At 44.0% G+C, this 12271-nt stretch overlaps 1 protein-coding gene across 1 annotated transcript in view; it reads right to left on the reverse strand.

Annotated features, from left to right (window-relative positions):
• Positions 1-461: 461 nt before the first annotated feature.
• LOC106613561 (nuclear factor 1 A-type) overlaps positions 462-12271 on the reverse strand; it is a 138029-nt gene continuing 126219 nt past the window's right edge. The window contains 1 exon segment of the mRNA XM_014215960.2: positions 462-4978. Within this exon segment, the coding sequence (XP_014071435.1) occupies positions 4964-4978 (15 nt within the window). The 3' untranslated portion in view covers positions 462-4963.

Consider the following 12271-nt stretch of genomic DNA (forward strand, 5'->3'; position numbering starts at 1 on the left):
CCCCTGTGGGTTATGTTGTAAACTCCCATTTGTGGATGTGATTTTCAAAAAGGTTCTCTTTTAGCACAAATGTGAATGACATTTTGATGATCAGTTAAGCGCCTCAGTGTCATAACCTTTCGAGGTCCCCAGTATGTTTTACAGGGGTTGACTGCAGATAAGTGATGTACAGGTCATGCCACGCACCTTCCCATGAGGTTGTGCCTGTCTATCGGCTGTTCATAGCCTCGATGAAAAGTTATACAAAAGTTGGACAATACATGAACAACTCACCTCTAGCTAGGCAAGAGCCGTGTGTATGTTGACTGTGTCTGTGTTTTGCAAATGCCATGAAGAACCGCACGTGAGTGTGTAAATGGGAAGTGGTTTGAGAGGACCCACGGTTTCTGAGGACCATTTGGTGAGGAAGTGGGTGAGAGCGGGACAGGAGAAGAAATATGTGAAAAAGAAAAAGAACCATGTTGCATATCAAGCTGTTTATTTTCCTGCATGGAATGGTGAACACAAAAAAAGATGCCGAGATGCATTTATAATAGGGGCATCCTTTGGCTGTCTATGTCATTGTCTTCTGCCTAAACTAATTTTTAAATGCATAAAAAAAAAAAAACACTCTTCTTACCAATTTCCTCAGAATTACCTAGATTTAGCTTCATCAACGCTGATGCAACAAATAACCTTCAACATACAGCATACTGTAACATCCATTTACAATGGGCTTTTCACCTCAATACCCTATACTTTTTAAGTATAGGAATACGCTATACCATCAAAAGAAGAACAAGTCCTTAAATACATACAAAAAGGAAAGAAAAGAAGAAGGAAACAGGAAAGTTTTCAACTTAAATCCAGTTCCCATGGAACAAACAAAACCAGTTCTATTAATGTGGCCTTAATACAAACAATCAGACAATTCACAACACTAGTTTTTTCCTCATTTAATTAATGTTACAAAAGTCCTGCATTATAAAATAGGGCAGCTTTAAAATCAGTGTAATTAATAAAACTATACAACATACAAACACCACGTCTCCCACAGTCAGGCCTTTCGGCCCTGCCTGCTCCATCGTTTTTTACTCTCTTTCTCATCATCACTACATCTTTTCTCCACTTCTGTACCCATAACTAAATGACACACACGACACAGGAACAAAAACAGTCTGCCCAAACTATTGCTTTTAGTCTTTCTTTCTTTAAAAAGGGCGCAATTTTGTCGTATTTTACACACAGCCAAATCTTGCTGATTAGATGCTAGGCTGTCCACAACAAGGTTTTGTGACAAAAATGTCCGTGCAATTGTTTTTTTTCCCCTCCCTTCGCTCTTTTAAGCCCTGGAAGCAGTTTTTCAATAATTCTCACTATTGTCATTTATTTCATATTTTAGTGCAGATAATTAAGAAAGTAATGCCCAACTCATCGCTAAAGGGTAGGCAAGAACAAAGACAAAACAAAACTGTCCTACTAAATGAAACACACAATCCACGCAAGTGTTACTACTAAACCATCACGTTGGACACCTTGGGAAAGGTTTCCCAATACTCACAATGTCGTTTTTAAAATGATATATGTATTAGACAGAGAAACAATTCATATATATGCAACTTGGAAGTCCGTTTGAAGTAAAGGATATAGAAAGTGGGACTTTTATTGTTGGACGTCATATTTCTTAGTCTGTCGAAAATGTGGATTTTGTGACGGAGAGGAAGTTTGACTTGTTGAAAGGCTTGCTTGTGACCAGAAATATACAAAAAGGAGAACCCTAATATATTTTGCGGTCATCTTGTACGTGTGGAATACAAATAAAGTAAAATACCCGAGCGAGGCTGACTAGGCTTTGCGAAACCTTTGTTCTCCATGAGTGGGTCTGCCAAATGGACCGACCCCCAACCATGCAGCCAGTCAAGTGCAGGCTAACTTTATAAAAAATAAAATAAAAAGATCATCAAAAAAAAACGACTAGTGTATGTCTACATGAGTGCAAGCAGGTATTGCATATATCTTTCTCATTATTCACTTCTGGGAGAACAACAAAACAAAAAAAACGAACAAAAAAAACAGGAAGACTCCAAAACAAAAAGTACTTTCCATTTAGAAATTGCAGCAACATCCATAAATATCAATAGACTAGTATTCTCAACACAAAAAAAAAATGGTTTACAGGTAGGGGGCTGCTTGGGGTTTAACTAAACTATCTACAAGATACAAAGCTACGAGCTCTATTCCTACTCACTGAACGACTAAAAATGGGGCCATATCAGGGTGATTGACTCTGGCCTAGTTTAACAGCAGTACAAGACAGAGATAGTATGTCAGATCCTGTACTCACACAGCACTTCGATGTTGCATCATAGAGAGAAAAAGCACTGTTGTACGGGCCTGAGAGGTCTTCAAATAGCAGATGTAATACTGCGTATTATAACCAGCAATTTCATTATATTTCATGTTCCTTATCAGTATTACAACTGTGATCACTCCTACACAATGGGAGGTGGGGGATGAAACAAATAAATCAAAAAGGGCTAAAAAAAAAATGTAACTCTCCACATTGGAACATTGTGCAACAACTCGGGACTAGACCATCGCTCAAGGCACATTGATGAGGAACAATTGTTTCGTGCAATTTGAGAACATACAAACAAAATATATATACTTTAAGAAAAAACGAGAACTGATCATTTCAAGAGGGAACGAAATAGGAAAAACGACTCAGAAATGATGAGAAGCGAATAAGAGTCTTAAAGACGTTCAGCTGGTTGATTGTGAAGGACAGCAGTAAAAAAAAAGCCTCGAGGGGCCAAACAAATATAGACTATTGGCAAGTGCCTGATGTTGGGATTACAATAGTGTCTTTATTCACTAACTCTACATAATCTATGTAAAAATTTGTCACTAACACTAGAACATGCAGATTTTTTTTGTTTGATTTTTTAAATAGTTTTAATACGTTTTTTGATCGACAGTGGATGAGTCGGTCATAAGAGTGTATATATATAGTATGTATAGTATAGGAAACAAAAACAAAACAAAACTTTAATAAAATGGTCATTTGCATGCGAAGCGGCTGAAAAGCTTCGCCGTCTGGTTGCGATCTTGCCTTCATGTAGATATCAACGTGTTCGCAACACAAATGCTCACAGAGGGTCCCTCTGCTTTTTCTCTTTCTCACTGAACTTCCACCCCCAGCCCATAAGCCAACTGCAGGAATAAGTGCTTCCGATTGGACAAGGCTTAGAGAAGGTCTAGCCAATCAAACCAGAACTTGGACGCCCATATAAGATAATTTTTACAACAAAGTTGTTCCGGATTTTGCCTCATGAGAAATTTAAGCCGCTACTTCTTTATTTAAAATCATGTGCTTTCTTAAAATAAGTTAATCACTTTGCGTTTAAAAAAAAATATGAATCGCAGTCTAAAGCTGCAAGAGATGCTTTAAAATTATATTTCTTAAAGGGATTTTTCGTTCTACAATACTAACAAATTTACAAGATGAACAAACAAAAAATACAGCTCCCCTTATTTTCTCACAAGGCTATCGTTCTAATTGACGGTTTTTTTTTGTACCCCGATATTTTAGAGTCCCGGAGGTGTGAAAGGACTAGGAAGAAAAATATATATACTTTTCACCAATTGTTTCAACGACCTATCTTACAAAGACATTTAACTATCCAACCGCTATCCAACGAAATTGCACTTTCCTCAATTCAATATTCCACTGTTCACGTAAGTCACGGATGTCTCCCGTCTAGTCAGTTTGTAGAATTACAGACCTTCTACCTGCCCTTTGCATTGTATAGCATCGTACAGACCGTTAGTTTGTAGGGTGATCGGAAAGAACTGAAATTACCTTTATACAAAAATGAAACATGAACAAGCCTCCCAGACAGAAGTTATTTTCTCACAAGCCTCTCGTTGAAATACTTCTCTTCTCGTTGCAGCCTATTTACCAGCTTCAATATGTCACCCGATTGACCGATATTAAACATCAATACCCCGTCCCCTCTCTCGTCCCCCTGCCCTATGAGTTCACGGGGTGGTGGTTGGTAGCTTGTTCTCCTCTGCATGGGGTTCCATTTGCAATGCTAGATGTCCCTGGAAAAGCCATGTGGCCGGGTGAAGGCCTTCAGACTCTTGGCATGGCTGTGGGGGGAGAGTCCCTCCTCAGGGTTGAGTGTGGGATAGGGTGGGGTGTGGAGAGATGGTGGTGGTGGGGGGTGGTGGGTGAGAAGTATTAACTGGTTGGTATCCGACCCAGCTAAAACCTCCACATCCGCGAGCCACCCAACCAGGGGCAATAACCCCCAACAAACTCAACAGAGTCCGGAAACAACCAGAGAGAAAAAGGGGGCAAAGACAGAGAGGAAACAAGAGCTTTGATCTTCCCCTCGTTTCGGCACATACACGTACACAGGACGCATAGCTCTCTGTGCCTTTCCCGCCCGCCGGACCTTCTTCAAAGTTCGGCTATGACGACGAAAGGTATAGGGAAGCTCTTTGATTTAGTCACATGATCATGTCCCCTCCGGGGCAAAGTGGGGTGGACGAGAAGAAAGAAAAGGAACAAGACGACGTGCACTTTCCCAGGATATATAGGCTGCTAACTCTCTTCCAATAAACAGTTGAGGTGACTGGTACTATATATGAATATAGGCATATAAACCAACCATGTGAATGGGGGATATATATGGGCTATATAGATATATAGTGTATCTAGCGGTGAGTAGCTCTCCTCTTGTTTTCTGGGGGGGGTGGGGGGGTGTTGTTGTAGCCATGCTGATGCTCTAGTCTCTCAGGCGCTGGGGGTGATGAGACGGCGACAGATTGGGGGGAGGAGGAGTGTTGGGCTTCTCTCTGTCAGACGCGGGGGCACGTTTGCGGGGTGTTGGTCGGTTCAGGTCGGGTCGCACTCAGGGGAGAAAGTAGGGGGTCCAGCGATCTGTCCAGCGGGCGGCGAGGGGGTCTGGAGTCCTTATCCCAGGTACCACTGCAAAACAGAAGGACAGAGGGAGAGAAGAAGAGTACACATTTCAGATGAAGTTCATTTAAGCAGACAGGAAGTCCTACTGTTATGTCCGAGTCTGATACGTCAGCCCGCGCAGTTCCTCTTTCTCAAGAGTCGTTGCTCTCTCTCTCTCTCTCTCTCTCTCTACTTAGTACCTAGTTGCCATGGTGTTCCTGTACTCTCCAGCCAGCCAGTCACATTGTGCCTTCTTCTCTGAACAATTTCAGCCATGAAATTCAGCCATACATGATCAAATAGCAACACCCACTGGGTTCTCCAATTACATCAAATGAACTACAGAACAAAATACAAACCCTCCAACCGAAAAGGACCTACGGGGTTGATGGTATCCTAAATGAAATGATAAAATATACAGACCACAAATTCCAATTGGCTAAACTTAAACTCTTTAACGTCATCCTCAACTCTGGCATCTTCCCCAATATTTGGAACCAAGGAATGATCACCCCAATCCACAAAAGTGGAGACAAATTTGACCCAAATAACTACTATGGGATATGCGTCAACAGCAACCTTGGGAAAATCCACTGCTTTATCATTAACAGCCGACTCGTACATTTTCTCAGTGCAAACAATGTACTGAACAAATGTCAAATTGGCTTTTTACCAAATTACCGTACGCCAGACCACATGTTCACCCTGCACACCTTAATTGACTAACAAACAAACCAAAACAAAGGTAAAGTCTTCTCATGCTTTGTTGATTTCAAAAAAGCCTTTGACTCAATTTGGCATGAGGGTCTGCTATACAAATTGATGGAAAGTGGTGTTGGGGGAAAAACATACAACATTATAAAATCCATGTACACAAACAACAAGTGTGCAGTTAAAATTGCCCCCCCCCCAAAAAAAAATCTTTCCACAGGGCCGGGGGGTGAGACAGGGATGCAGCTTAAGCCCCATATATATATATATATATGGGGCTTATATATATATATATATATATATATATATATATAAATATTATATATATATATATATATAAATATTATATATATATATATATATATATATATCAACGAATTGGCGAGGGCACTAGAACAGTCTGCAGCACCCGGCCTCACCCTACTAGAAATTGAAATCAAATGTCTACTGTTTGCTGATGATCTGGTGCTTCTGTCCCCAACCAAGGAGGGCCTGCACCTAGATCTTCTGCACATATTCTGTCAGACCTGGGCCCTGACAGTAAATATTAGTAATACAAAAATAATGGGAGTTCCAAAAAAGGTCCATGAATACAAATTTCATCATCTCGACACCGTTGCCTTAGAGCACACAAAAACCTATACATACCTCGGCCTAAACATCAGCGCCACAGGTAACTTCCACAAAGCTGTGAATGTTCTGAGAGACAAGGCAAGAAGGGCCTTCTACCACATCAAAAGGAACAGAAAATTGTTGAATGAGTTATAGAACCCATTGCCCTTTATGGTTGTGAGGTCTGGGGTCCGCTCACCAACCACGAATTTACAAAATGGGACAAACACCAGATTGAGACTCTGCATGCAGAATTCTGCAAAAATATCCTCTGTGTACAACTTAAAACACCAAATAATGCATGCAGAGCAGAATTAGGCCGATACCCGCTAATTATCCAAATCCAGAAAAGAGCCGTTAAATTCTACAACCACCTAAAAGGAAGCGATTCCCAAACCTTCCATAACAAAGCCATCACCTACAGAGAGATGAACGTGGAGAAGAGTCCCCTAAGCAACCTGGTCCTGGGGCTCTGTTCACAAACACAAACAGACCCCACAGAGCCCCAGGACAGCAACACAATTAGACCCAACGAAATCATGAGAAAACAAAAAGATAATTACTTGACAAATTGGAAAACAGAGCAAACTAGAATGCTATTTGGCCCTAAACAGAGATAAAACAGTGGCAGAATACCTGACCACTGCGACTGACCCAAAATTAAGGAAATCTTTGACTATGTACAGACTCAGTGAGCATAGCCTTGCTATTGAGAAAGGTCGCCAAAGGCAGACCTGACTCTCAAGAGAAGACAGGCTATGTGCACACCGCCCATTTTGTGGGCAGTGTGCACATAACCTCCTGCCAAATGTATGACCATATTAGAGACACACATTTCCCTCAGATTAAACAGACCCACAAAGAACACGAAAACAAATCCAATTTTGATAAACTCCCATATCTATTAGGTGAAATACCAGTGTCATCACAGCAGCAAGATGTGTGACCTGCTGCCACAAGAAAATGGTAACCAGTGAAGAACAAACACCATTGTAAATACAACCCATATTTATTTTCACTTTTGTACTTCAACTATTTGCACATCCTCACAACACTGTATATAGACATAATATGACATTTGAAATGTTTTATTGTTTACTCTACTTTTGTTTATGATCTACTTCAGTTGCTTTGGCAATGTAAACATATATTCCCCATGCCAATAAAGCCCCTTAAATTGAATTGAGTGTGTGCAGTGGTGGTGTTCACATCCTTCAGTGAAATGCCATATTTATTGCTCCCTCCATTGTTCACGTTTCCAGTGAGCAAGCGCCCAGACACCTCTCCCTCCGTTCCTCTCTCTCTTTCCCTCCTCCCCCTCTTCTCAACTTTCCTCCTCCCTGCCCCAAGTTCAAGCTACCATTAGCAAGACCCGGCCCATGGATACCTCCCTGTGTATCCCGCTTTCTCCCTCTCTTCCCTCACTCGGCCTCTTTCTCCCTCTCTTCCCTCACTCGGCCTCTTTCTCCCTCTCTTCCCTCAGTCGGCCTCTTTCTCCCTCTCTTCCCTCACTCGGCCTCTTTCTCCCTCTCTTCCCTCACTCGGCCTCTTTCTCCCTCTCTTCCCTCACTCGGCCTCTTTCTCCCTCTCTTCCCTCACTCGGCCTCTTTCTCCCTCTCTTCCCTCACTCGGCCTCTTTCTCCCTCTCTTCCCTCACTCGGCTCTTTCTCCCTCTCTTCCCTCACTCGGCCCTTTCTCCCTCTCTTCCCTCACTCGGCCTCGTTCTCCCCTCACTCGGCCTTGTTCTCCCTCTGTTCCCTCACTCGGCCACTTTCTCCCCTCACTCGGCCTCTTTCTTCCCTCACTCGGCCTCTTTCTCCCTCTCTTCCCTCACTCGGCTCTTTCTCCCTCTCTCCCCTCACTCGGCCTCTTTCTCCCCTCACTCGGCCTCTTTCTTCCCTCACTCGGCCTCTTTCTTCCCTCACTCGGCTCTTTCTCCCTCTCTTCCCTCACTCGGCCTCTTTCTCCCTCTCTTCCCTCACTCTGCCTCTTTCTTTCTCTCTCTCTCTCTCTCTCCTCACTCCTTCTCCCCTGTCCTGCTGTGTTCTCCCTTGTCACTGTTCCGTGAATTTGGAGCAGCCAGACGCTGCCGCAGACATCGTGCCACTGATTCAGAGGGAGCTCAGACACACACACACAAACACACACACACACACACACACACACACACACACACACACACACACACACACACACACGTGAAAACACACACACACACACGTGAAAACACACACACACACACACACACACACACACACACACACACACACACACACACACACACATGCACTCTGATACAAATGCACCCATGGAAACAAACCTTGTCTACACCGCTGGTTTCAATGCACGAAAGCAAACAATATGAGCAAATAACAGACTAGGGTCTCTCCTTTTTGGTTGGCTTACACCTGTACTCAAAACACAAGGAATGAAATCATCTTGAACATAAAGTATTCCAGATAGCGGAAAGAAGCATCAAACTAAGTCATGGGACTAGAGGGGTGAAATGACCCAAAGCTAAAACCAAAGCCCTGGTGTTTCAAATGAAGGTATTGTTTGAGTGTGTGCTTGTGCGTTGTGTATATAATGTGTGTGGTGTCTGTCCTGTGCGTTGTGTATATTATGTGTGTGGTGTCTGTCCTGTGCGTTGTGTATATAATGTGTGTGGTGTCTGTCCTGTGCGTTGTGTATATTATGTGTGTGGTGTCTGTCCTGTGCGTTGTGTATATAATGTGTGTGGTGTCTGTCCTGTGCGTTGTGTATATAATGTGTGTGGTGTCTGTCCTGTGCGTTGTGTATATAATGTGTGTGGTGTCTGTCCTGTGCGTTGTGTATATAATGTGTGTGGTGTCTGTCCTGTGCGTTGTGTATATTATGTGTGTGGTGTCTGTCCTGTGCGTTGTGTATATAATGTGTGTGGTGTCTGTCCTGTGCGTTGTGTATATTATGTGTGTGGTGTCTGTCCTGTGCGTTGTGTGTATAATGTGTGTGGTGTCTGTCCTGTGCGTTGTGTATATAATGTGTGTGGTGTCTGTCCTGTGCGTTGTGTATATAATGTGTGTGGTGTCTGTCCTGTGCGTTGTGTATATAATGTGTGTGGTGTCTGTCCTGTGCGTTGTGTGTGAGTCAGTGTGTGTGCTCCTGCACGTTGCTAGCCGCTCTTTTCCTGCCCGCCCAGGCCTGTGAGTGTGCCGGCTCGTGACTCGTTGAAATTCTACTGCCGGGCCCGCACACGCTGCTGCTCGGCGGCAGAGAAGACTGGAAGGTTACTTTTTAATCAATAGTTGCTGACGCTAGGACTTTCTGCCTCGCTCACTTTCTCTCTCTCTCGCTCTCTCTCTGCAGTGCAGCTCCCTCCCCCCATCCTTGTCTACTGGTAACTTTCAACCCCCCCCCCACCGGACTCCTTTTTCATCTCATCGCTCCTTCACTACTTCCCTCCCGCCCCCCCCTTCTTCCCCCTGTCCTGGGGAGACGGGCTCTTGCAGACCAGACAGTGTGTGTGTGTGTGTGTGTGTGTGTGTGTGTGTGTGGACAGCGGGGTAGTGTTACCACACAGTGGACTGATGCTGGTAGCTGTGATTTAGAATACAGATACTCATACATTGTGTCAGGGCACAGTACTACAAGCACAGAATGAGAGAAAAAGATGGGGACGAAAGAGAGGGGGGGGGCGAGAGAGCGAGAGATGACGAGTGAAAGCAAGAAACACACACACACACACACACACACAAGTAGCAGACGGACACGTTCAATTGACTACCAGTGTGTGTCTTGTTAGTAGAACCAGAGGAAGATGTTATTGGGGACATGTGTTGCTCTGCTAGGCTAGACTGGGGTGGTTGGAGCCCCGGGGCCCCGGGGCTCCACTATAACTCTAACCATTACACTGTGGTGTGTTCCAGTGCCCACAGGAATGCCCACCAGATGCCCGGCCGGGGATGAGCAAAGCCATGTGTTGTGGGGCCCGAGCGGGCACAGGGGGGGAGAAATGGCCCTTTGTGACCCCCCGTGTGCCACTAGTGACCTCACACACGGGCAAACACACACATGGGCATGCACGTACACACACACAGAGATAGAGAAAGAGGGAGAGACCCCTCTGTGCCCACTGTCCGTCGTGAGGGAGGCAAATAAAAGCTACGTTGTTTTTATTGGGCGGTCTGACGGAACACAAACCGGTGAGGAGCTCCACCGCAGGCATTACAAAGACCATACTTCAGTCATTCTCTCTTCCCCTCCATCCTTCGCCCTCTCTCTTTCACTCAATCCATGTCCCTCTCTTTCTCCCTTCCGTCTCTCTCTTTCCCTGCCTCTCTCCCTCCCTTTCTCTCCCTGAATGAGACATAAAACTGTAAAGACACAGACCTGGGTGTTTCTGCCATCCCGCCTGTTTCAGGCACAGAGAGTGTGAACTACAGGTCTTCTGTTGTGTGGTTACAAGCCTGGGCCCAGATGCACAAAAAACTTCTTATGCAAAAACTTAAGAAGCTTCTAATGAAAAAATGTGCAATTCGTAAGTGCAATTCCTTAACAATATCTTAAGTTTGAATGATTTTCTTACAAACTTCTGGAAATGTATTCTTACAAATCTTCTTAAGATGTTTGTTGCTAGGCAACCATTTTAGCTAGCTATCTAGTTAGCAATGGCAATCATGTTAGCATAATTCATACGGAGATTACTGTTCTAAAACATGTTCTTGGGTTTAAAATAATCAATATTGATACTTTCAGATTAATTTTGTGAGTGAATTAAACATGTTAAATTGCTTTCATGAGCTTTTTCTCTCACTGCCCTTATTTTTTATTTTTTTATTTAACCAGGCAAGTCAGTTAAGAACACATTTTTATTTACAATGACGGCCTACCCCGGCCAAACCCAGACGAAGCTGGGCCAATCGTGCGCCGCCCAATGGGACTCCCAATCACGGCCGGATGTGATACAGCCTGGATTCGAACCAGGGACTGAGAGTGACGCTTCTTGCACTGGGATGCAGTGCCTTTCACCGCTGCGCCACTTGGGAGTCCAGTATAAGACAACGGTTTAGCTGTCTTGGAATTAAGAACATTTGCAATAACTTTATTTTCAAGAATCTGATTTCATCTTAACTTGTTGCTTAAGGAGAAACATAAGAAATAGCACAAGAACATTTTCAATAACTTTTTTGAGGATTAGCAACTTTGCTTAACTCTCTTCTTAAGTCTATAGCTAAGGAAAACATGGCAGTTAAGAAGAGATTTCTTCTTAAGAAGGTTTTTGTGAATCTGTGGCCTGTTCTTTTTTCAGGACATTCTTTCAACCTCCAATCTGGGGCTAGAAAGATAGAAATCACACAGTGCAACTATTTAATAGGAGAGACAGCGAGAAGGGACGACAGAAAGAAAAATGTAAAAAGAGAGAGAGGGAGACCTAGAGTCCCAGGTTTGGAACAGTAAATATCACACAGGCCTAGGGAGAGAGAAAGGTGGGGATTCCAACCCTCACACTCTAGCTCTGCAGCTGTTTGCTCTGGGGCTGTCTGTGTGTGTGTGTGTGTGTGTGTGTGCGCGCGCGTATTGGTGTGCGTGAGTGTGTGCACAGTAAGACACGAGCAGCAGGTAACAGACAGCCGCTCTGCGCTCATCTGTCTAGGTGTCCTATCTGAACGCCTTCAAGGTGAAGCTAGTTTTATATGGATGGGCTAGTGTACACACACACACACACACACACACACACACACACACACACACACACACACACACACACACACACACACACACACACACACACACACACACACACACACACACACACACACACACACACACACACACACACACACACACACACTCGCGCACAGACTGACAGACACCCACACACACACTTCACACTTGAGTCATCGAGTCAAGCATGGCGCAGTGTGGAGCGAGAGAGAAGCAGAAGAGAGAGGGGGAGTTAGGAGAAAGGACACACACCCGGGGAAAGAATGTAGTGTGAGATCTTAGCCTGTTCCTTTA

The sequence above is a fragment of the Salmo salar genome, chromosome ssa10, assembly GCF_905237065.1.
Source record: "Salmo salar chromosome ssa10, Ssal_v3.1, whole genome shotgun sequence".
Classification (NCBI taxonomy): Eukaryota; Metazoa; Chordata; class Actinopteri; order Salmoniformes; family Salmonidae; genus Salmo; species Salmo salar.